Genomic DNA, 26,134 nt, shown 5'->3' with positions numbered 1-26,134 from the left:
GATAATCTCAAAAAGTGAAAGAAGCCCGTTACAAAAGAATACATTATGTTCCATTTTTATAGAATGTCCAAAAAGGCAAATATATGGAAACAGAAAGGAAATTAGTTGTTGCTTAAAACTGCAGGTTGGGATGGAGTGCAACTATAAGTTGGCATGACGTTTATCTTTAGAGTGATGGAAATGTTCTAATAGTAGACTATGGTGATGTTGCACAGTTCTGTAGATATGCTTACATTCATTGAATTATACACTAAAAGTGGTGAATTTTATGTTTATGTTTACAGTAAAGCTATTGCAAAAAATCAGTTTGCATCTTATAAAATTCTGGCTTATTTTAAGTTGGATTAAGGGTGAGTGGGAGAGTTGGACAAAAGCTAAATTTACTGACATTTATTCAATTTTTTTCATAAATCTAACTATCCATTTCCTAAATAATGGAATTTCTGCTCCAATATTATGAAAAGTTCCTTCTATAGTTGCAGAATTTAATTATACATTACAAGTTATAATTATGTGGCTGAAAATGCTTCATGATTTAGGAGGGGAAGATAACATAAATCATATAAACAAAAATAGAAATGTTACATGATTTTCCCACCTGCTACAACGTTTTATTTAAGTCTTCTAGAAGAATCTAAATAACATTCAAGTATAATCATGATACTTACTAGCCAGACATTTCAGTTATAAAGGCATTTTATAATATATACTTTGGATGCAAACAGTATTACTTATGTATATGGATGGCTGTTGAAAGGGACAATATACACCTTTTCCAACTCCATTCAAAGGAACTTTAGTATTCCAATCTCATTTTTAAATCACATTGTGGAAAATATTAAGTTGAAACAAGTTAATTTCTTTATTAAAGTAATTTCATAAAAGTTGCTTTTGTTGTATAAAAATGACAGAAACAAATCTTTGAAAAGTAATTTCTCAGTGTTATGTAAAGTATTGTGACAGACAAGATAGGAGAACTGCTTAGCTGGTAAATCTTATGTCACCATGTTGCAATTTATGTGGTTTTTGCATGGCTGGTTGAGGTGTAATCAATTTGTCAACCTCTGTGAGTATGAGTTTATGTCCCAAAGTAAACTCAATCAGAGGTTAAGCTATTTTTAATGTATGGAACATTTCAAAAAATCTCCTTCGAGCCTATAATGTTGAGATCTGTTTAAGTAAAGGGTCTGCCTTCTGGCTGATGGGTGAAAGATTCATTCATTTTATTTATTTTTTCCTATTGTGACAAAATATACATAACATAAAGCTATCATCTTAACCACTTTAAGTGTACAGTTCAGGAGCAATAAGTACATTCACATTGTTGTGCAACCATTACCACCATCCATCTCCAGAAGCTTTTTATCTTTCCAAACCGAAACTCTGTAATCATTAAATAATAACTCCCATTGCCCCCACCCCCAGTCCTCAGGAACCACCATTCTACCTTCTGTGTCTATGTACTTCACGTATGTGGAATCATACAGTATTTGTCCTTTGAATTGGCTTATTTCACTTAGCATAATGTCCTTAGGGTTCATCCATGTTTGTATTGTATCAGAATTTCTTTCCTTTTTAAAACAATAATATCCCATTCTATGTGTGTGCCACAGTTTGTTTACCATTCATCCATCAATGGACACTTGGGTTTCATCCACGTTTTAGCTATTGTGAGTAATGCTGCTTCGAACATGGTTGTGGAAAGATTCATTCTTCTAACCAGCATTCATGCCAAGGCATACAGTTCCCCTCTCCCAGGTTTTCCACAATATTTCCTAGAGGCATGCCCACAATAAACATTATAAAATTCACAGTTAATGGATGTTCTCAATGAATTTTCTTTAATGTATCAAATCTCTAGTCCATTCCTCATTAAGAAAAAGGAGCTTGCTATTCTTGGAAGCAAGATGTCTATTCCATTTAGTGTCTCTGTCTGGGAGCAATAGCCTCCTGAATATAAACTCAGAACCAGAGCCAAGATATTAATTTATGAAGCTTAAGTATTGATTTGGTAATGACATTATCTCCCTGATGCTATTGCCAAAAAAAGTAGTTGTATCTGAGAGCCAGACTCTCTCATTTAGTAAAACACACTGGCCAAGGAATTCATATGTTATGTATGTTATGTTATGTTATGTATGTTATGTTATGTATGTGTGTTTTCAATAAGTTCACTCCAAATTATACTGTACACTGTTACAGGGTGACACTGAGAAACTATGCACTTTTATATAATAACAAGATATAAGAAAAAGAATAATTATTTGGTGTTACACCTTTGTTTTATTAACAGTAAATTATTATATGTATTCACTTTACTCTGCACCAGACACTAAGTGCTCTTTCTTCAGACTCCTCCTCAGCACCCATCCCCACCCATATATACACTTTTGTTTCTTAAACTCTGTGCAGTAGGTATTACTATCATCATTCCCATTGTGCAGAAAAATGAGGTTAAGAGAGGTTAAGTGTGCTGAGCTGTCCAAGGTGACACAGCCGGTAAATAGGTAGCAGATCTAGGATTAGAGCCCAGGTGTCCTGACTCCAAGGTTTGTGCACTTAATTTGCTGTGTCTTCCTGCCCCCCTGAATTTGGGGGGTTTTACCCAGACAAGTTCATCATCATTTTGCAAATGAACCTGACAAGTGCTGAGTTATTCCCCGCCCCCCCCAAAAATCATCATTTTAAAGTTCCTGTTGATAGGCTTTTCTCTTTATTCAAGTTACATTGTACTTACTAACTCTTGGCATCATTTCATCTTCCCTCAGACATTCTATACTATTTCTCTCTCGGTGATACCTACTGCATTTTCCCAGTGCCATCGATATTTACACTAAGGGTACCATGCATCCACTGTTTTTTTTTTTCTTCTTTTCAAAAATAAAGAAAAAGTGAAAAATGTTTGAATCTTATAACAATTTTTGATGAACTTCACTAGATATATGTTAAAACATCATTTTTATTACTTTGTTTTTCCTCACAATCCTGTAACTAATTTTTATTTGGTGTATTCATGCAGACCCACACCAGTTTAGATAACTTTTCCATTGAGATTTGAAAAACAATTTAAGTTCAGTTTTTTTTCCATCTTAACTCACTATATCAAGGAAAATTGGTTGTTACAAGTCTATTGTAAACTCATAAAATGGTATTCATCAGTCAAAAACTGAAGGGAAAAATGGGACCCAATATATTTTAAATCGTATAATCAGGGTTTATTGAAAATTAGGTAAGTAATGTTGTCCTCCAAGAAAGTATGAAAGTTGATTGCATTTCTACAGATATTATTGGACAAAGAAATTTACAAAAAGCCTGTTACAACTTAATCTTGTTTATAACTGTTACTTTATTCCTTGTGATTTCACATATTGAGACAACTGATGTTTATTTTTCTGCCCCACTTTTTTCTTAAAGATTTATTTATTTGAGAGAGAGAGAGAGAGAGCTAGCGGGAGAGTGGGGGGAGAGGGTGGGGAGGGGCACAGGAAGAGGGAGAGGGAGAGAGAGAATCTGAGCTTGGAGCCTACGAAGGGCTGGATCCCAGAACCCTGAGATACTGACCTGAGCCAAAATCAAGAGTCGGCCCCCTAACTGACTGAGCCACCCAGGTGCCCCTCTGTCCATTTTATTAGGACTTTATAAGCTGAAACAAAAGATGTACACTAAAAAATCTCTGGGTTTTCATCCTGCTCACCTTAAATTGTTCTTCCACAAGTAGGCCTGAAGATGAAAATCATCTGTCCAACCCCACCAAAAAGTTATTTTTCACTTTTGTTCTATATATAATTAGGTGCCTTCTTTGCACGTAAGTGGGGGATACACACAAGTTTTGTTCACCGCAAAGACTTTTTTCCCAAAATGGGTTAATACTTATACTTCTGAAAACAGTTTTAAAATTTTTAATTCTAATTTCTCTCTCTCTCTCTCTCTTTTTAAAGATTTTATTTATTTGACAGACAGAGACAGCGAGAGAGGGAACACAAGCAGGGGGAGCGGGAGTGGAAGAAGCAGGCTTCTCGCTGAGTAGGGAGCCTGTCGCAGGGCTCGATCCCAGGAATCTGGGATCATGACCCGAGCCAAAGGCAGGTGCTCAACGACTGAACCACCCAGGCACTCCCCAATTTCTCTTTCAAATAAAAAAATTATAAACTATTTCTTTAAAGATTTTATTTGAGAGAGAGTGAGTGAGTGAGAGAGCACAAGTGGGTGGGTAGGGCAGAGGGAGAGGGAGAAGCAGACTCCCCGCTGAGCAGGGAGTCCGATGCAGGACTGGATCATGACCTGAGCCAAAGGCAGACACTTAAGAACTGAGCCACCCAGGCGTCCAATTATAAACTATTTTTAGAAAAACTTCCTTATGCATTTGGGCATCTCCCGTGTTTATCACCATGCCTCATCCATGCTTCAGCCCTCTAAATCTATAGGTGGAACTGTGGCCTGAATCCTGGAACCCACCAGGACCTTGGGGCTGCCTTCTTCACTAGAAGACTAGTGTCTTCTTTCCCCTCGCGTACCAGCTGAGGGCAAAGTTCCAGGTGATGAATAAGGGGACTCAAGAACTGAGACTGCCAAAGAAAAACTAGGAAATTGAGGTTCCATTTAATGACATAGAATGATGTAGAAACAATTGTGGGTTTTTTTGTTTTTTGTGTTTTTTTTGGTTTTGTTTTCTTTTTTTAAGGTGGGCCTCTGCTTCCTCTGCAGAGGCAACCACACATATGAAGATAACATCAGACTGAAGACCATCCCCCGCGGCAAACTTGGGAGTTGTGTGACCATGTGCGGAAGGATCCTGAATTACAGGGTCACCACTGGACAACTGAAAGAATACTGGGATCACCAGCAAATACAAGATGGCTAACCCCGCGTGTTTGGAAGTCTCAATGGCTTCCCTTCCACTTCTCAAAACTGTCATAGAGGCAGAGGAAAAGAGCTACCAGTGTTGCAACATTAATCTCCACTCCCCCTCCCTTCATCACCGAGGCCTAAGGTGACAAGGGCAACTTCTGAGAAGCATGTGTGCCTTTGGAGGCAAACCAGCAGCTCCAATTATCAGGTTAAGAATCCGTCTACAGGGGTGCCTGGGTGGCTCAGTTCATCGGGCTCCTTGCTCAGCAGGGAGTCTGCTTCTCCCTCTGACCCTCTTCCCTCTTGTGCTCTCTATCTCTCATTCTCTCTCTCTCAAATAAATAAAATCTTAAAAAAAAAAAGAAACCTTTAAAAAAAAAGAATCCGTCTACAGGTGTAATCAAGGGTTCCAACAGAACCTCGCAAGGCTGCTTTTATTGGAGGTCCATCTGAACAATTTCTAGGATTATCAAGTTTTCTTAAAGCATTTGTTAAGACAGTGAGACGCGAGGTGCCACGCTATATACCCCGTGAGCTTGCCCCCTGGATGTGCGACTGCTGTTGCGATCCAAAGTGGTGGAGCGACAGCCGCGAGGCGCGGGACTTGGTCTCCCGGGAGGGAAGCGGGCGTGGCCTCCCGTCGGGTGGGCGTGGCTTCGGAGGGAGACGTCGCCGCTCAGCGGCGGCGCGAAAGCTATTCCTGGGAAGGGCTGCTGCGTCCCAGGGCGAGAACACGCAGCGACCCTGAAGACTTAGCAGGAACCGACTGGAAGAGGCCTGTGATAGGAGAGCTGAGGTGTCCGCATCCTGCCTGCACCCACAGCCCAGGCTCTGCGACACCTTGGACCCCACGCGCGGCAGCAGCGATGCTCGGCCGGCTCTGGGCGCTGGCGCTGCTGCTCCTGGCCCCAGGGCAAGGTCGGCAAGGTAGGGCGCAGGCGGAGGGGAGCGCTGGGACGACACTCCGGCCTTTGGGCGAAGGGGGCTGACTTCTGGATGACACGTGGAGCGTCCTTGCACATCATTATGGAGGCATCTGATTTTTGTCCCTCACCGCCCTCCGCCCTCCCCTACCGCAGTCCGAATGGTCAATTTGCACCTTTTCAGCTCTCCATGTTTTCTTTGCGCTCAGGAGGTTGTCGCCTCCTCTTCTCCCGCTCTAAGACCCTCAGCACTGTTACTGTTCCCTTTTCTGTTTCCTCCTGATATCCCGGTCTTAAGGTCCCTTTAATTTACTGTAAGAAACTTGTACTGGACCTGCCAGGCATCCTAGCGGAAAGTGGATCCGAATTATCCGAAGAGAGTTAAGTTCCAAACTGCGCAATTTCTACCCCACTTCCACCCCACCGCTGGAAATAAGTAATTGAACATAGTGGCTGTGCTGTTCTGTCGTACCACAGAAGTGTATTAAAGTTCTAATTCATCCACATTCTTGTCAACATTGAGATTTTGATTTTAGCCATCCTGTTATTTATGAAGTGACATTTCTTTGTGGTTTGATTTGCACTTCCCTGATGGCTAATGATGGCAATCTTTTTTCATGTGTTTATTGGATATTAGTATACTTCTTTGAAGAAATACTACTCAGATATTTTAACAGTTTTTTTAATTGGGTTGAGTTATAGGAATTATTTTTGTTGTTGAGTTGTAAGAGTTATATATGTATTATAGATAGAATTCTCTTACCAGATATGTGATTTGCAATTTTTTTCCCATTCTGTGAGTTGTCTTTTCACTTTCTTGATGTCTTTTGAAGCATGGAAGTTTTAATTTTAATGAAATCCAATTTATCTATCTTTTCTTGCTTTCTTGCTTGCGCTTTGTTGTCATATCTTGGAATTTGTTGCCAAATCTAAAGTCATGAAGATTTACCCCAATTTTTTTTTAAGAATTTTATAGTTTTTGCTCTTTTATTTTGGTCTTTGGTACATTTTGAATTAATTTTTATATATGGTATAGCATAAGGCTCCAAGTTATTCTCTTGCATATGACTATCCTATTTTCCCAGAACCATCTGTTGAAGACTGTCCTTTCCCCATTAAATGACCTTGGCACCCATGCCGAAAATTAGTTGAAAACCATAGATAGAAACATGGGTTTATTTGTGGACTCTCAATTTTATTCATTAATCTATGTTTATCCTTAAATCAGCATTATGCTGTTTTTGATTGCTGGTGCTTTGTAGTAAATTATGAAATGGGAAAATATGATTTCTCCTGTTTTTTTTTTTTCAAGATTGGGTTAGCTATCCTGTGTCCCTTGAAATTCCATATGAATTTTGTATTAGTTTGTCTATTTGTACAAAGGAGTCACTCGGTATTCTGATAGGGATTTGATGAATCATCATGTTAATTTGGGGAGAATTGCCATCTGAACAACATTAAATCTTCTGATCCATGAACATGATGTATTTCCATTTACATAGATCTCCAGTTTCTTTCAACAATGTTGTGTGATGTTTAGAGTTTAAGTTTGGGCTTCTTTTGTTAAATTTATCCCTAAGTATTTTGTTTTTTTGAAGCTATCTAAGTGGAATCGATTTTTAAAATTTCATTTTCAGTCTATTCATTGCACATGTATAAGAGTATAATTAAATTTTGTATCTTGATTTTGTATCCTGAAACCTTGTTAAACTTGTTCATTGTAACTTGTGTGTGTGTGTGGATTTCTTAGGAGTTTTTACATAAAGCTCATGTCATCTGTGACTAGAGAAAGTTTTACTTCTTTTCCAATCTGGATACCTTTTATTTATTTATCTTGCCTAGTTGTCATAGTTAGAACCTGACATACCATGTTGAATAGAAGCTGGGAGAGTGGGCATTCCTAATCTTAGGAGAAAGCACCCAGTCTTTCTTCATCATGTATGATGTAAACTGGAAGATTTTTTTTGTTTGTTAGTTTTGTGGGGTTTTTTGTTTTGTTTTTTGGGGTTTTTGGGGTTTTTTTTGTAGATTCTCTTTATCAGGTTGAGTAAGTTCCATTCTATTCCTAGTTTGTTTGGTATATATATCAAAAAATGGTGTTAGATTTTTTTCAAATTATTTTTCTGGATCTATTGAAAAGCACTTGTGAATTTTTATTTTTTTATTTTATCAATATGGTATATTATGTCGATTCACTTTTGGAAGTTAAATCAACCTTACACACCTGGTTTAAATTCCACTTGGTCATGGTTTATAATTCTTTGTCTAATTTCTGGATTCACGTTGCTAGTATTTTGCTGAGGATGTTTGCATCCATATTCAAAAGATGTATTGGTCTGCAGTCTTCTTGTGATATCTTTTTTCTGGTTATGGTATCAGAGTAATACTGGCTTCATAGAATGAGTCTGGAAGTATTCCATCCTTTTATATTATTTGTAAGTGTTTGTGAAGAATTGGTATTATTGTTTAAGTGGTTGGTAGAATGCAGCATTGATGCCATCTGAATCTGGCCTTTTTCTTTATGGGTGTGTGTTTTTTTTTTAAACTCAATATTTTTACATGATATAAGCCTATTTGGATTGCTTATTTCTACTTGAGTCAGTTTTGTCATTTGTGTCTTTTTAGGACTTTGTCAGTCTCTAACTTACCTAATTTATTGTAATAATATTCCTTTTTATTTTTTATTTATTTTTTAAGATTTTATTTATTCATTTGACAGAGAGAGAGAGAGAGCACAGTCAAGGGGAGCTGCAGGCAGAGTGAGATAGAGAAGCAGGCTCCCTGCGGAGCAGGGAGCCCAATGTGGGACTTTATCCCAGGACCCTGAGATCATGACCTGAGCAGAAGCAGATGCTTAAATGACTAAAGCAACCAGGTGCCCCAATAATATTCCTTTTTAAAAAGTATTTATTTATTTATATTTTTATTTATTTATTTATTTATTTTAGAGAGAGACAGAGTGCACAGGATGGAGGGCAGGGGAAAGAGAGAGAGAGTCTTAAGCAGATGGCATGCTGAGTGTGAATCCCCATGCAGGGCTCAAACTCACGATCCTGAGATCACAATCTCAGCCGAAACCGAGAGTCCAACACTTAACCTACTGCGCCACCCAGGCACCCCTGTAATAATATTCCTTAATAAAATCTGTAGTGGTGTCCCCTATTTCATTTCAAATTCTGGCAATTGAGTCTTCTTTTTTTTTTTTTCTCAGTCTCGTTAAAGATAATGCCAATTGTGTTGAGTTTTTCAAAGAACCAGCTTTTTCATTGATTTTCTCCATTGTTTTTGTATTCTCAGTTTCATTAATATAGTCTCTAATCTTTAAACTTTTTTCCTTCTGCTTCCTTAAGATGTAGTATGCTCTTCTTTTTCCAGTGTCTTAAGGTGCAAGGTTAGCTTACTACATTGAAATCTTACTCTTGTCTAATGTAGGCGTACAGATCTATAAATTTCCATCTAAGTACTAATTTGGCAGCATCTCATAAATTTTGGTATATTATATCTTTGTTTTAATCTTTTCAGTATATTTTCTCATTTCCTTCCTAATTTCTTTTTTGACCCATCAATTATCTAGGTTGTTTAATTTCCACATATTTGTTAGCTCTTTAAATTTATCTCTGCTGTTGACTTATGATTTCATTCCATTATGGTCAAAGAACACATTTTGCATGATTTCTATCTTCTTTAAATTGATTGAGGTTTATCTTGTGGTCTAGTGTATTATCTATCCTGAAGAATGTTCCATGTGCAGTTCAGAAGAACTTTTATTTGCTATTGTTGGGAGGCGTGTTCTATAGATGTCTGTTAGGTCAAGTTGGTTTATAGTATTGTTCTAGCTCTATTTCTTTGTTGACCTTCTGCCCATTTTTCTATTCATATTGAAAGTGGAGTATTGTGGGGCATCTGGGTGGCTTAGTTAAGCATCCGACTATTGATTTTTGCTGGTCATGATCTCAGAGTTGTGAGATCGAGCCCTGTGTCAGGCTCCATGCTCAGTGTGGAGTCTGCTTGTCCCTCTCCCTCTGTTCTTCTCCGCCCGCCCCCCCCCCTCGCTCTCTCTCAGATAAATAAATAAATAAAATCTTTCAAAAAAAAAGTGGAGTATTGAAGTCCCCAACTATTACCATTTAAGTAGGTGTTTTTTCCTTCTAGGTGTGTGTGTGTGTATGTGTGTATTCATAACTGAGTATCTTCCTCATGGACTGAACCTATCCTCATTACAAAATGCCCCTCCTTATCTCTAGTAACATTTTTAAAGATTTTTTTGTCTGATATTAATATAGCCAATCCTGTTTTCTTGTGGTTGCTGTTTGTATGATATTTTCCATACTTTTACTTTGAATCTATTTGTATACTTTACAAGAGGCATTCAGTTTTTGCCTCTTGATATATGAAGGAGGGCAAAGTAAAGAGATTTAGCAAACTAGTCACTCTATCTGACCTTGCTTTTTAGTCTTTTGTGTTGTTGCAAAACTCATAGTCTTATTTTGAGTATCAGAAGCCTTAGGGAAGCTACACAAATTAAAAAAATTCACAAATATTTGAAATTCCCATAGGGCAATATCCCAAAGGTTTTATATACTTTATATATATATAAAGTATATACTTTATATACTTTATAAACTCAAATATTATGAACTACCTGTCTTCAGGCAGTAAGCATATTCATCTCTTAAAAATAGAGTGATTTATCTACTTTCCTAACATATTTGTTTGTCCACCAATTATGAATCTTAAAGAATCTTGGCTATGGTGTTAAACTAGAAAACAATCTAGTACAGATTATTTTATATCTACAAACAAAACTAGAAAACCAGTTTCTTATTGTATCATTATATAGCTATTATTTATAACTTGGCACATTCTCCCAAAGTATTTGAAATCCAGATATTACAGATTCTATTATATACGATCTCACTTATTTGAATCCTATTAGGAAAGACAGAAGAGATGGAAATGTCAATTGTAATGTATATTTAAATGTACTTTTGTTATGAGGGAAAAGTTATATTTGTAGTTTCCTAGAAAGCTTAGCGCATCATTCATGTCATAAAGTTGACTGTTGACTAATGAGTGAGCTCTAATTGTAGAGCTCTTCTTTTAGTATTTGAGGAGCTAAGTCCCCAAATTTCCAAATGGGAGCCAGAACCATCCTTATAATTCTCACTTAGTTACCTGTATGTTGCAATCTAGAGTTAAGGTTGTAATGAGATTTTTAAGAGTGTGGTTTGTTCATTGCTAATAAGATTTTAAAATTTTCTACAGAGACCTTGAACATTTTTAAAAAGACAAGTAGATTTTTTGGAAAAAAAATGAAATGAACAGTACAAAATATGGGTTATTATTAATTATATGAATTAAGAATTTTCCTCTAGGGCGCCTGGGTGGCTCAGTTGTTAAGCGTCTGCCTTCGGCTCGGGTCGTGATCCCAGGGTGCTGGGATCGAGTCCCATATTGGGCTTGCTGCTCAGCGGGAAGCCTGCTTCTCCCTCTTCCACTCCCCCTGCTTGTGTTCCTGCTCTCGCTCGCTCTCTGTCAAATAAATATAATAAAATCTTTAAAAAAAAAAAGAATTTTCCTCTAAAATAAATACTAAATAAAAATAAGTAAATTTTTAAATTTTTCGGTGTAAATCTTAGGTACTTCTTAAGTATTGTTTGATGTAGGGAACAAAGGCAAAAGAAAAAAATAAATTTCCTTACAACTTACAACCCACTGACCAGTCCTTGAGACAGGCAGAGTGACTTCCTCTAGGAACTCAACTGCCTTGATGTTAGTACTTTGCTAAGGGCAAAAGGCAACTTTACATTAATATTGACCCAACCTCCAGGATCCTTTAAGTCTCCTTTAACATATAAATATTCCTTTGAAGATTTCCTTTGTCTCTACCCCCCAAGATACATGTTAGCAATCATCCCCAAGCATATGGCCCACTGATAATACATCTAAAGGGTCTCATGACTAAGGTTTTATTAGACAGTAATAAGTGACCTTTTCCTAACAATAGCTAGCCCCCTCAAGGTCCTAAAAACCTTGCTTCCAAAATTCCTTACAGACTTTCACTATCCCTAATCCCCTCCCAAATTAAAAGTATATAATTGGTCACCCGGCACAACGTAAGTGCAGCCTTTCTGCCCATGGGTCTTGTCACCATGCTTTAATAAAACCACATTTTTGCACTGAAGACGTCTCAAGAATTCTTTTTTGACCATTTGCTCTAAACCCCAACATTTCCACATCACGGTTACTATTATGCTGTGATTGCCACTACATTTATTACATCTTTAGCTTTGGATTAGAAAACAATTATTCAAAGTGCAAAGTCAGAGGAAATGTGAGCGCTACAGAAGCATTTAAGAAGGAGAAATACTCTACAGAATAAAGGTGGAGTTAGTGACTTTTTTCCCAAGACAAAATTCTATTGCAGGAAAGATATCAGCGAAAACATTTGAATAATTCATGCAAACCTCACTAGAATCTCTCTTTAAATATTTTCCTTAGTTTCTAACCAGGTACAATGCTGTGGTACTGATAGGATCTTAGAGTTATTTCAAAATTCAATGAAATGATAGCATATCCCCTGAGTTCTATCCATACACATTTTATGAAATATTTGTCTTATGTTGACAGTTTGAGATCATCAAAGTCAATAGTGCTTTTTGGATTATATATTTCTAGGGAAGTTGAAAACAGGTGGAGCAAGAGAGAAAAGGAGGAGAAACCTTTTGTGCTCATTCCTAAATTTTTTTACCACAAAAAATTCTTTGGGGACACTTTTTGTCTTGAAGAACAATACATTTTATACAGTTTAATTGCTATCTCTGCAAACAACAAAAAGCAAAAAAATTATAATAGTTTTTATAAGCTAGACTTATGAGATTGACTTACAAATTAATAACTCTAGTTTATTGTGCTCTTATTAACTTAAGTTCAGAAATTGATTTTGATTTTAAAACACTTCTGTAACTTAAAATTATGTAATGTTTCAGAGTTTTTGTTCAGCTAGATAAATTTTTCCCACAGTGAGGTACTTTAGTAATAATTGAATTTTTCTTTCACATTTCTATTTCATAGATATTATCTGTATTATAGTGGTTTCCTTCAACATACATAATAGCTGATATTTGGAGATTTTCTGCCTACTCTGTCAACAAGAAACTATGGTATCCAAATAAGGACAGGTCTTTGTGCTTCCTATAATTTGAGAGTACAGGAACTTCAAATAAGAGTTTGATTTCTAGTTATATTTCCAGGATATATTTCTGGGATTACTACCTCTGTTTCTCTCTTCTTGCTGGGAGAGGAGCTTTATGTTCTGCCTCTGTGGGCTTGACAGAAAAATATCTTCCAGGCCAAGTGCTGGTCAGAAAATGGCTTTCCTAAAAACAAAACAAAACAAAACTACAGAATCTCCCTTTCTCCAGGGTCTTTTCTTGTTTCTCCTTCAAAACTGCACCCCTGTACACCATTCCTTTTCCTGTGCTTGGTAATAAAAACGGATTTCAATACTTTAAAATCCTTAAAATTAAAATTTCTCTTCAAAAGAAGAGAAAAACTGAAAACTTCATATTCTTTCCTGTACTAAAGAATGCAGGAAACTTCAGTAGGAGGGAATTTTGCAAAAATTAGATTGGCCTTAAAAGCTTAATTTACTTTGTTGCCTTCCAGGACTTAGCAGAGATGGGACTTGGGGGGCATGTGACTACTGGGGAGGGAAGTGGGTCATGCAGGGTCAATAATGGCAGTCAGATCTGGAGGGCCACTCTCAAGAGGAGTCTTTGCAGGGTCTGTGACTTGAGATGGTAAGAATAAAATCCTAAATCAACAGTGAGCAACAGTATTCCTTGTCCAAATTAAATGAAAATAAAGTTCTTGAAACTTAAGTACCTCAAAAATACATTCTACAGTTTATTGATTGGTTTATTGCATTTATGGAAAATGCAAGTCATCTTTGACTTACTAAGAGACCCTGACATTTCAGATGGTCGTTATGTGTAGTTATAGGTTATTTGCTTAATTTGGGGGGAGAATCAATTTTAACTGAGGACTAAACTACGTTAATGAAGAAAACACATACTTAAGACACTGTCTTTCCATCCTAGCTCAGGAGTGCTCTCCTGGGGGACACCAGTTTCTTCAGAGCCCTTACAGAAGTGTGCATTTTGACTCAATGCACCTCCAACATTCTCCCTTTCAAGACTTGATATGTGACCGTTCCCTTTCTCCCGGATGGTATCGGTTTCTCATCTTTGACAGACCTGCTGAGATGCCAACCAAATGTGTTGAGGTATTTCAACTCACTAAGAACTACATGTGCGTTTTCTTATGTATTTTTTCATACGAGGATTGAATCTTGTTACAACCAATTTATTTCTCACTCTGAAATATGATTTTACTTTTGTGTCAAGATTGAGTTAATATAAAGGAGTATTGCCATGTTCCCTGTTCTAATAATAATAATAGTAATAGTTAATGTTATGCTTATGCAGTCCACCAAGGTTTTTTACCTACAGTATCTGATACAGTTTTTACAACAACTCTAGAATATCGTCTATCATCATTTCCATCACAGAGCACAGAAAACACAGATGCTTAGGCAAAAGCATCCCTATTAGAGTTAACCAGCTGGCCAAACAGCCAAGTTTGGATCACAGGCCACCCATCTCCAGGGCTCCTGTACTTAACCATAAGTAACTTGCAAACAGTAAAATACTGTGTTTTCTAAGTGCTTCAAGTCCTTATAAGTCTTAAATATAGAAGGCTCCTTCTATGTGAAGGCTCTTCATTCTCCTTTTTGTTACCCACATTTTGTGAATTATGCAGAAGCAGGAATTATTTTCCCTTTTAAACGTAATGTAAAAAAAACTCGGGAAAGATATCCAAATTTTAAGAGTATTTAAGTTGTAACATTGTGGCTGTCTTATTTTTCCCTTTTTGTTTATTTGCTTGTCATTTTGTGGCATTTTGTTTGCAAGAAACTAAAAAAATCAGAATTTAAAAGTAAAATTTGAGGAAATTACAGGAAATTCAATACATCCTAAAATATTTGTGCTCTTTTTCTTTAGCTGAACTAGTTATAATTGAGTCTAGAATCTCACACAAATGTAAAGGTGAACTGATTTTGCTGGGTCTGTGCCCCAGGGAGAAGAATTCCCTGCCTCCATTCTCATTCCCTACTTGAGCCAAGGCTTTAGAGGATCCACCTGGAGAATAGGTAGCATTTTTTTTTTTTTTTTTTTACTCTACAGGATAATACAAGTCTGTGTAAATAAATGTTTATTTATGATGGTTAAAGTAATTCATGTGCATTATAGAAAACTTAGAAAATAAAGGACTGTTTATATAGAGTAACATTCATTCATCATCAAGCCCCACAGTGATACTACCATGAACATTTTGCTATCATTCCATCTTTTTATATTCTGTAAGGTTCATGCTACACATCCAATTGCATAACATGCTTTTTTCAGGTAGTTACAGCATTAGTGTTTTCCTCTGCTGTTGAAAATTCTTTAATATTAATCTTGAAAATAATTTTCTGTCATATGTATGTACTGTATATAAACCATTGCTGTGTGTACACCTTTGGGCTTTTGCTGTAATTCTGCAATTAGCAAATGTGTATATAAATCACTGTTATACTTTAGTGTATTTAGTAAGATTATTTTATAAGTAAAATTAGTGAAGCTTAATATCTTTTTGAAGATTTTATATAATTGTTTTTTAAAAATATTATGGTAATTTCTCATTTCAGGAGCAGTACATAAAAATACCTTTTCTAATACTGAATACTCTCATGTATTCATTAGGCATCTGTATTTCTTCTATGAATTATGTGATTGTGTATTTTACCCATCTATGATCTTACAGTTCTTAAGTGAATAATACTATATCATTAAAATAAAATAAGAAATATAATAATGTGACAAACAATATACTAAATATGCTATTAACAAATACTTTTCTTCTTATTTCTTATTAATTCTTATTTGCCTTATATTTTTTAAAATTATTATTTAAAAATAACTGTCAATCTTTTCCCTTATGATTTCCATTGCTTTTAAGCATGGAAATAATCATAATACTGAGCATTATAATCTGGCTAACAATCTGAGTCATTGCTATGTCGAAATTATGTTATCTACCTAATTATGTTTATACCTCACCACAGCACAGTGAGGTGGGTACTACAATCCATCTAGAACAAAAGGGAAGCATGTTGAGTGTCTTGCCTGAGGTCATGCATTTAGCAAGTGCCTGGGTCCTTCCTAAATCATATATAGTTTCTTCTTATTTTTCCTGGGTTAGTTTTCTATTTAATTTGATTTTCCATCTGGAAATGATTTTGATAATTGGCTTTAAATGAGTCTTTTCTTTTCCAAATTGCCAACCAATTATTTCAACACCAGATTTTGAACAATCCTTCTCCCCTGATTTTTGATGCCTCCTGAACTATACATTAACTTCTTTTTTAAAAATTCTTTAGTTAAATTCAGTTTAGTTAACATATAGTATATTATTCGTTTCAGGCGTAGAATTTAGTGATTCATCAGTTGCATGTAACACTCAGTACTCATTACATCAAGTGCCCTCCTTAATGCCCATTACCCAATTACCCCATCCCCTCACCAACCTCCCCTCTAGTAATCTTACATATTCTATATCCAGTAATTTTAGAAAAAAATCTCCAAGGTGAGTTGATCTTTTTGCTCTGTATTAAGATGACTTAAGATTCACTTACCTTATCTTAGAATGTATCACTATGGTGGTAAGTTATCTGGTACTTAATTTCTCTTAATTACATTACAAAGGTAACAGAATAAATTTAAATGGAATAAGGTTATATTAATTATGAGCAATCAACCTTAAATTTAGTATTCTTTAAATTTAGTAACTATATAAAGTTCCTTTTATAGTACAGGCACAAGTTATTAGAGTTTTTAAATGATAGTTTATTATTTTAAAGTTGTTTAGAAGAAAATGCAAAGTTGACTTACCTATCGTGTGAAAATAAGTTGGATTTTCAACTTTCATTTTCTCTTTTGCAAAAGGTGAATCAATGTGGAACACAGGCGCCCATCTGGCTGTCTCTGAGAGATTCAGAGACACTGCCTTCACCTGGAGAGATCAAGCAACTGACAGCTTGTGCCACATGGAAGTTTTTGTTTAGTGCTACAAAAGACTGCTGCCTTTTTCAAATCCCAGTGTCTGTAAGAAACTGTGGAAATTTTTTTGTGTACTTACTGCAGCCCACTCAGGGATGTATGGGATATTGTGCACAAGGTAAGAAAACATGAGTAATATACATGAACTGTTAATCACAGAACTGTGTGTGTTGGCGTGTTGAGATAATACAGATCTCAGGAAGAATCTTGGTCTGCCACTGTTGCTAGAGTGAAGCTAAATTTTTGGTTTAAATTGGCCAAATCTGTTTAGGATTCTTTCCTCCCATTGAACATGATGATTGAGTGTGTTAAAAATTCATTCGTTTCCTCATGCCTCTTCAGTCTTTTCAATTAAGGGATGAAAGATGGTGAGTAAAAGATATCATGAAAATGTGTTTGATATTATTTCGTCTTTCATTCATTCATATGGATTGAATGTTTATCCTTTGCCAGGAATTACTTTAGGCATTACAGTTATGGTAATGAACAAGACAAATGGGGTGTGTTCCCTGATGGAACTCACATTCTAATGGAGTGCCTCAGACAACATATAAAAATAAACTGGATATGACCCAATGAATAAAATAAATATCCACGAGTCCCTACTATATCAAGGCATGATTAGAGAAGTAAATTGGTGGAAGAAAGGAGACAAACCTTCCTTAAAGACGAATGCAAATATTTGTAACTACTATCCCACCTATAAGGTGGATGACTGAGCCACCCAGGTGCCCCTAGAAATGTTTAATAGAACTAGTGACCCAACTTCTCAGATACAAGGAGCTCAAAATAGAAACTACATAATGATGATTTTTTTACTTGGGCTGCATAGAGAAGAATGAAGTGGTTAACTGAGGATTGATTCTTGTTCGGCAGGGGGTGGGGGGGGGGTGGAGGGAGTGTGCTGATATGTGACCAGATTATGGGAGGAAACCAACCTCTCTACCATGTTATCTGGACTCTTCCATATGTATGACATTGAAAATGCTGGGAGATTCTGTTGTAGATTGGTGTTCTTAAACTAGGCAATTGACTCAGCAAACAATAATTATTTGAGTAACACCTACGAACATTTTCTTTTTTTTAAAAGATTTTATTTATTTATTTGAGAAAGAGAGAATGAGAGACAGCATGAGAGGGAAGAGGGTCAGAGGGAGAAGCAGACTCCCTGCTGAGCAGGGAGCCTGATGTGGGACTAGATCCCAGGACTCCAGGATCAGTGACCTGAGCCGAAGGCAGTCGCTTAACCAACTGAGCCACCCAGGCGCCCCCTACGAACGTTTTCATCCTGAGGTTGTTAGGCTCTCCAGATTAAAAAAAAAAAAAAACCCAACTAACATACGGCAAAACATTGGCAGAGTATACGTGGAACCACAGATTGCAAATGAATGGTGTGAATGAGAAGATTAAAAGTCGCTGTAGCTGAGAATACCACAGGTGAGGGAGGGTGAAATTTATAATGGGGTGCCACCTTGAGAAAGCCTCTTCTGAGAGCAGGGCAATGACATTTAGAGTTTGAGGGTTAACAGTCCCGGGTCAGATAAAGAGTGTGGGCAAGAGCCTCCCAGACAGCAACAACAGCACGGAGAGGCCTTAAGGCCATCATGGTCTGGCTCCCGAGAGTGAAGCAGCACAGAGATGTTGGATCGCAGAGAGTGAGGGAGAGCCTAGCAAGACACGGATTTGAAAAGGTAGCAGGGCCTGGTATTTAGGGAGCTCTTCATTTTATTCTCTGAGAAATCTTAGGAGAATTATCCTGAGAGCCTGAGCCAGTAAATGGTCACGTTCCTGACACAGCTGCTGGCCAGCTAACCCTGGCTGAAAGCAGTACGTTCAGTAAGGAAGGATAGCATCTGCTCAGCTAACAGAGCTAGTGTTACTCATTGGGAAGGAGAATATCCAGAGAGATGCATCACTTTCATTGAGTGGCCAAGATAAGAGATTTTGAAAAATGTCTTTCAAGTATTTTTCAATATTGTCATTAAAAATAGTTAATTTTTATAAAATTTCAAATATTACCAAGTATTTGTGGAAAACTGTGTAGGTGTTTCAATGGGAAAAAAGCCATTAATACACCTACATTATTTTAAGAAATATTGATTACTGTTAAAAATGAAAACAAAACTTTTACACCGGAGAATACCATCATCAGAAATATAATTGTTTACTGAGAACTCAATACATAAAAGTTGCATTTTTATGACATGCCCTTAAAACTTAAAAAAAAATTTCCTGTTGATGCCATTTCCACCCATTCAGTTTCTCAAGCTCGAATATGCAGAACTGTTTCTTTTATTCTCCATATTCAAGTCCCCCTACTGGTTTTAAATAGAATTTTTGGGAGAAGGTTGTTATTTTTTGCTCTGTTTAAGTTATTAATCAGATAAACACATGAATTATCCTCTCTGATGTGCCAATAAAAGCTTACCTTAAATACTATTTAGACTTGAATTAGACTTCATGGATAGCAAACAGAAATGAGTCACTTAATCCATAAGTGTCTCTTTTTCTTGCTTACCAAGAAACTGAAGCAGATGTTCCCTGTTGATGGTGATTTGACCACTTTACAATGTCAGGCTGAGGTCTCTGTGAGTCTCCAGGCTTTTGCTTTTCCTTCACAAAGACGAGATGAAGGTCCAGTTTTAGCCCTTTATGTGCATTTTAGACAGGATAAAAGGGGAAGCCCTAAGGGTGAAAAGAGGGTGTATGCTAATTGAAAGGTGAAGCTCCTTTAAGGAGCTTATTTGGAAGAAGTCTTTATCACAGCTATTTCAGAGGAATTACTTGGCTTATCTCTGTCTTCAGAGGCAGTCTGTGAAATGTACTTTTTTTTTTTGAAATTAAAGAAACTTGCTTTATTTTTTTAATTTTATTTTATTATGTTATGTTAATCACCATACATTACATCATTAGTTTTTGATGTAGTGTTCCATGATTCATTGTTTGCGTATAACACCCAGTGCTCCATTCAATACATGCCCTTTTTAATACCCATCACCGGGCTAACCCATCCCCCACCCCCTCTCCTCTAGAACCCTTAGTTTGTTTCTCAGTCCATAGTCTCTCATGGTTCGTCTCCCCCTCTGATTTCCCCCCCTTTATTTTTCCCTTCCTACTATCTTCTTTTTTTTTTTAACATATAATGTATTATTTGTTTCAGAGGTACAGGTCTGTGATTCAACAGTCTTACACAATTCACAGCGCTTACCATAGCACATACCCTCCCCAATGTCTATCACCCAGTCACCCCATCCCTTCCACCCCCCACCACGTGCTGGAGTGGTGGGAAATGTACTTTTTTCACTTGGACATACTTCTGCTCCCAACTAATTGGCTATTGGATAGGCAACAGTCAGTCATATTTAGCTTAAAAAATCATCAAAACAGCAAAAATTAAAGAAAAATGTTTCCCATTTAATAATATATTCTCATGACTATGTTTCGTTTTTTAGAATTTATATATAATTTTCACACAATTTATTTGCACTTTCTAGAAGCCAAATAAGAAATGTTAATTCAAGATTATGCTTATAATCAATGCCATTCAAACAAAAAGATTTATATATGTTATTTATTAAGAAGAATTCACTGGGGGACACCTGGGTCACTCAGCAGTTAAGCATCTGCCTTTGGCTCAGGTCATGACCCCAGGGTGCTGGGATCAAGACCTACATCAGGCTCCTTGCTAAGCAGGGAGTCTGCTTCTCCCTCTGCCTGCCACTCCCACTGCTTATGCTCTCTGTCTCAGACAAATCTTAAAGAATTCATTGGAAAAATATTTTTCACATTTTCCATATTTCTACTTAGCAAGGTAGTTAGACCCTTATGCTATATAGGAAGAAGCATTATATCAGTTGAAAGGAGGTTATGAGAAGTTAAGGGCAGATACCATATACCCTACAGGACCCACTAAAATATATATGTGTGTGTGTATAATAGCTCATAGCCAGTAAAAGAAATAAGATGCACAAATTACACATTTTTTTTTAAAGATTCAGAAAAGGGTGAAAAGTGCTAATAGGACAAATAGGAAACAGCAACATGACAGATTTAAACCCTACAGTATCAATAATTATACTAAATATGTATGATCTGGGATGCCTGGGTGGCTTAGTCGGTCAAGCGTCTGCCTTTGGCTCATTTCATGATCCCAGGGTTCTAGGATTGAGTTCCGCTTTGGGCTCCTTGCTCAGCGGGGAGCCTGTTTCTCCCTCTGCCTGTCATTCCCCCTGCTTGTGCTCTCTTTCTCTGACAAATAAATAAATAAAATCTTAAAAAATATATAGAGTCTAAACACCCCAGGTGAAAATCAGAAATTTTCAGATTGGATAATAAAAGCAACACCCAACTAAAGGCTGCCCAGAAAAGCCCATTTTAAATATAAAGAAAAATGAGATTGAAAATATAAGGATAGAAAAAAGATCCACTTAAGTACCATAAATCATAAGAAATCTAGAGTGGCAATATTAATATTAGACAAAGTAACTTATTGAGCAAAGAATATTACCTAGAAATACAAGGGTCATTTTCTAAAGATAAAAGGGTCAACTGAAAAACAGGACAAAACAGTTCTAAAGACTTAAGTACCTAATAATGGAATTCAGAATACGTGAAGCAAAACTTAGAGGACTTCAATAAGAAATAGACAAATATATAGTTCATGTTGGAAATTAACACCCATCAGTAGATAATTGAGCACAATAGAAACAAAAACAAAAAATGGAGGAGACTAGAAAATCTCTATCCACTAACTTGATCTAAATGACATTTAGAGAAGATTCCACAAATGATTAACAACCCACATTCTTTACAAGTGCACAGCAAACATTTACCAAGATAGATTACATTCTTGGCCCTAAATTAAGGAAATTAGAATATTAGAAAAAGTTTGATGTTAGGAAAAAGAAAAACCCACTAAATATACTGTGAAAACAAGAAAGTTTACAAATAAAAAACCTCAGCCTATACATTAAGAAACTAGAAGCAGCAGGACAAATGAGACCCAAAGTAAGCAGAAAGGAAATAATAGAGTGAAAACCAATGAAAGAATACACACAACAAAAAACTGAAGAAAATCAAAAGCTAGTTCTTTGAGAAATTCAGTAAAATTAATTCTCTAGCCAATTCAATCAGTACAAAAAGTTAAGACAGAAATTTCAAATACCAGGAATAAGAGAGGTAATACAAATACAGACTCTACAGATATTAAAAGAATAAAGAAGAATTATTATGAATAACTCCCAATACATTTGACAACTTAAATGAAGTAGACAAATTTCTTGAAATACACAGCTAACTAGAGCTCACTGAAAAAGATAATTTCAGTGGCTCTATATTGATTAAACAAATTGTATTTCTAGCTAAAATCTATCCCACAGACAAAACAGATGAAAAACCCTAGGCCAGATGGTCTGGGAATTCTTCCAAATAATAAAGGAGAAAATGATACCAATTTTACATAACTTTTCCAGAAAAATGCATAGTAGGAACTACAAAACTGCAGGGCTCGCATTACTCTGACACTAAAAGCAGACGCAGACATTACAAGCAAACTGAAACAATATCCTCATGAATATAAATACAGACGATATCGTCTATTTAGAAATCCGGTGGAACTCTACAAAAAAGCTACTGGAGCTTGCAAGCAGTGATACTGAAAAAAAAGATCAACATATAAAAGTCATTTGTATTTCTTAATATACTAGCAAAAATTTCATCTAAAAATACCAATGATAGTACCAAGTATATAATAGGAATAAATACAGAGAAAGATGTACAAGACCTATAAAGTGAGAATGGTAAAACTTTGCTAAGAGAAATTGGAAAACTTAATGGAGAGATACACCATGTTTATGAAACAAAGATTCAATGTTAAGAAATCAATTCTCCTCAGAATAGTTTACAGCTCTAAAACAATCCTAATCAATACCTCAGCAAGCTTTTTTGTGGACATTGAAAAATTAATCCTAAAATTTATATGGAAATACAAAATACCTACAATACCCAAAACTACATTGATAAGGAAAAGAATTGGACAATTTATACTAACTTTTAGACTTATTCTAAAGTTACAGTAATCTACAGAGTGTTATATTTGCATCAAGATAGACATATAGATTGGTGGAAAAGAATAGAAAGTCCAGAAATAAATCAACACACATAATTAACTGACCTCAACACAGGAACACAATCAGTTCTTTAGGAAAAGGACAGTAGTTTCAACAAATTGGATTTCCATATGCAAATAAAATGATCGAAATACAAATAAAAAAGTAACTCACAATGAATACTAGTTTGAATTGCAAATAACAGAAACCAAGTGAAAAGAATGTTTAAAATGATGAACTGTAAAGATTTTAGGATCTGTCATTGAATCCGAGGAAGAGTTAAATAGGAAGCTCAGAAGGTAGGGCAATAGAGCGGCTCCCATGATGTTGGCAGTAGGAGTCTATAGACATTGCAGTAGAGCTTCTTCAGTGACTTGACTCAGCTTTCAACTCCTGTCTCTCAGTTCAAATTCTAAATTCTTCCAAGAAGCAATGTGATGAGCTGGTCTTTGTTTAGGTAGTTACCCTTGTTCCAATTAACTGAGTTTGGCGTGGGGTTATAGTCATTACCATGACAGCTGTTGACTCATTTCTGTAATCCTGCACATGGTTAGAGAGGAGGCAAGTTCCAAAGAAGTGGTTCAAACTAATTTGTATAAATTTATGGAAATTATAGTTTCATTACTTAATAATGTGGACTAAAATTTAGAAAACAAGATACGAAAGCTGTGGTTGTTTTAAAATATGATTCCAAATTACCTCCATTTGATCTCATCCTGAAAAGGGAAAAAATTTATTATAAAAAAATAGAACTATTAAATCTAAGTCTGTATTAAAACATACTTCTCCAAAGAATTGTCATTTCACATACTTACTTAGGTATTTATATCTTTATGTTCAATTGAATAAGTGTACAAAGCTTAACCTTTTGCAGCTATTTCTGATGCAAAATTACACCCATGTCACCCTGATGAAATTGAAATTGGAGGTCACTGTGTTCGTAAGTACCACATTTTATTTTTTAATAATGTATTTGTAAACTAACAATTTCAGTGGGTTTTTATGTTCTGTAACTTACTTTAGATGTTAATTACACTATCTGAGAGAGAGAGCGAGTGAGAGCGCGCGCGCGCGCGCACACACACACACACACACACACACACACACACACACACACGAGAGCAGGGGTGAGGGGTAGAGGGAGCCTGATGCAGGACTGGCTCCCAGGACACTGGCAACTGACTGAGCCACCCAGGCACCGCAAGTCAAAACATTTTAGATCCCCAAATTTAATCTTGCAAATGCCCAGAGATAAAAATTGCAAAATCTTCCTAAATTTCTAGAAAAAACTTCAAACATTTTTAACATGAGAAAAATGAAAAAAGATTATTTTTTAACACGATGTATTTCACTGAACATCATAATCACTCTTGTGATGAGCAGCTCTTTCAATCCAGAGTAATGATGGGTTGAGTTATAAGGGTAAATGATAAGAGTAAAATAGTAAGTCATTTGAATTTACATTCTGACTGTTTTTTAAGCAAGAAATTATAATGTAAAAAAGCCTTAATTTTATTTGTTTGTTCCGTCTTGGAAAAGGCAATCTTTCAGAAATTGCTTAAAAGGAGGTAAATTACTTTTATGTTCAAGAGCTAGACTCTTCAAGGTTAGACACATCCAACATAGGTTAATATAAACTTGATGAGCTGATACATTTCTCTGCTATCAGTATTTCTCTGATTATGGGTCAAAATAAGAACATGCTACTTTGCTAATTGCTAGAGAATAATTATTTCTCTAAATGCTACCTTCCTTTTCCTAATATAACTCCCTGAATTGCAGTCTCCATGAGCTTTGCTCATCAGCCAGTTCTGTTCTTTAAGATACCCCGCTATACATGATGCATTTTCTCCCCTCAGGTCAGCTGTCTGCCTCATTGCCACCACCACCCCCAGGAAGGCCAGAAGTTGTGGTGGAGCAGATTGGATCCAGGCTTTTCTGTAGGTGTGCTTTTGAGGTTTCCCCTACAAACACCTCAGTGGGATTTCTCATAACTTGGTCTAGGCTTTTTTCTCAAGAAATCAAAGAGGAGCTGAAGCAAGAGACCACAGTTCAAGCATCTTCTCTTTTGGAACTGGACGGCATAAATCTCAGACTCGGAGATAGGGTATGTTCACAAACAATTGGGTTTTCTTTCCTTTTCATGACTGTATTAATTTTCAAAATGGATTTTTTTAGCATAACATATCCTAAAAATACTTTTGTCCCCAGAATATAAAGCACTATTGTTTTTCTTTTTCTTTTTTCCTTTGTAATTGTACCAACTCCAGTGATAATTGGATGAGTCAGTAATCTTAGTGACTACATATGAATATCCACTGTTACAGTTTGCTCAATTATCAATGAACCCTTATAACTTGATACCTCTTTCTGGTTTTAAAATCATATGTTTTTATTCTAGAAAGATGTTTTCTTTTTTTTAATGATGATATCACTTATTATCTATTTTTGAATATATCTTAAACACAGAGTCTATACCACTTTAATTTATGTTGAGGTTTTGAATAGCTAATATTTTTAAATGGTGGAATTTTTCTCAGTTTTCAAGCAAGTTTTAAAATTATTTGGTTTCTTATTATCTTGTTTGCGCTTAATTGTAATAGTTTACACATATTTTCTCCATAATTTCATTGCTAAATGATTATTTGTTAATTGTATTCATAGATACTCTGTAGTGCTTCCGTCTTTTTATTGGAGAAACCACATGTACAAAGTTTAGCCACTGAAAGCCAAGAATTTTTTGCAGGCATTAAGGTATGTACCTATGGGGATGGATCAGAAAGATTATTTCTCTATCACTGTGTTTTCCATACTGCGATCTGTGGATGCTGGTTCCAGGACTTCATCACAGACTGTATATTGAGATCCAGGAGTCTGTATTTTTGAAAAGTAACCCAAATAATTCCAATGTACAGTGAAGTTTGAGGGTCCCTGTTAATGAACAAAAATTTGAATATTTTTGCATATTTTTTTCAGAAGTAGCTCAAATTAGAATAAAAGTTTTAGTCCCATAATTCCTTCCATCATGCAACAAAAAGTTAGAGTGTTGCTATTTAGTTATCATGCATTTTGGAAGACAGGACCAGGTCAG

The 26,134-nt window shown here is 36.0% G+C and overlaps 1 protein-coding gene across 1 annotated transcript in view; it reads left to right on the top strand.

The window, feature by feature from the left end:
* Nucleotides 1-5,714: 5,714 nt before the first annotated feature.
* Nucleotides 5,715-26,134, top strand: part of VWDE (von Willebrand factor D and EGF domains) — a 65,581-nt gene continuing 45,161 nt past the window's right edge. The window contains exons 1-6 of the mRNA XM_027574284.2: nucleotides 5,715-5,775; nucleotides 13,874-14,058; nucleotides 16,823-17,054; nucleotides 23,918-23,983; nucleotides 24,903-25,150; nucleotides 25,708-25,797. Of these exons, the coding sequence (XP_027430085.2) occupies nucleotides 5,715-5,775; nucleotides 13,874-14,058; nucleotides 16,823-17,054; nucleotides 23,918-23,983; nucleotides 24,903-25,150; nucleotides 25,708-25,797 (882 nt within the window). The remainder of the gene's footprint in view (nucleotides 5,776-13,873; nucleotides 14,059-16,822; nucleotides 17,055-23,917; nucleotides 23,984-24,902; nucleotides 25,151-25,707; nucleotides 25,798-26,134) is intronic.

This window comes from Zalophus californianus, chromosome 12, assembly GCF_009762305.2.
Source record: "Zalophus californianus isolate mZalCal1 chromosome 12, mZalCal1.pri.v2, whole genome shotgun sequence".
Taxonomy (NCBI): Eukaryota; Metazoa; Chordata; class Mammalia; order Carnivora; family Otariidae; genus Zalophus; species Zalophus californianus.
Note: the sequence above shows the minus strand (reverse complement) of the source record. Positions and strands in the feature narration are given on the sequence as shown.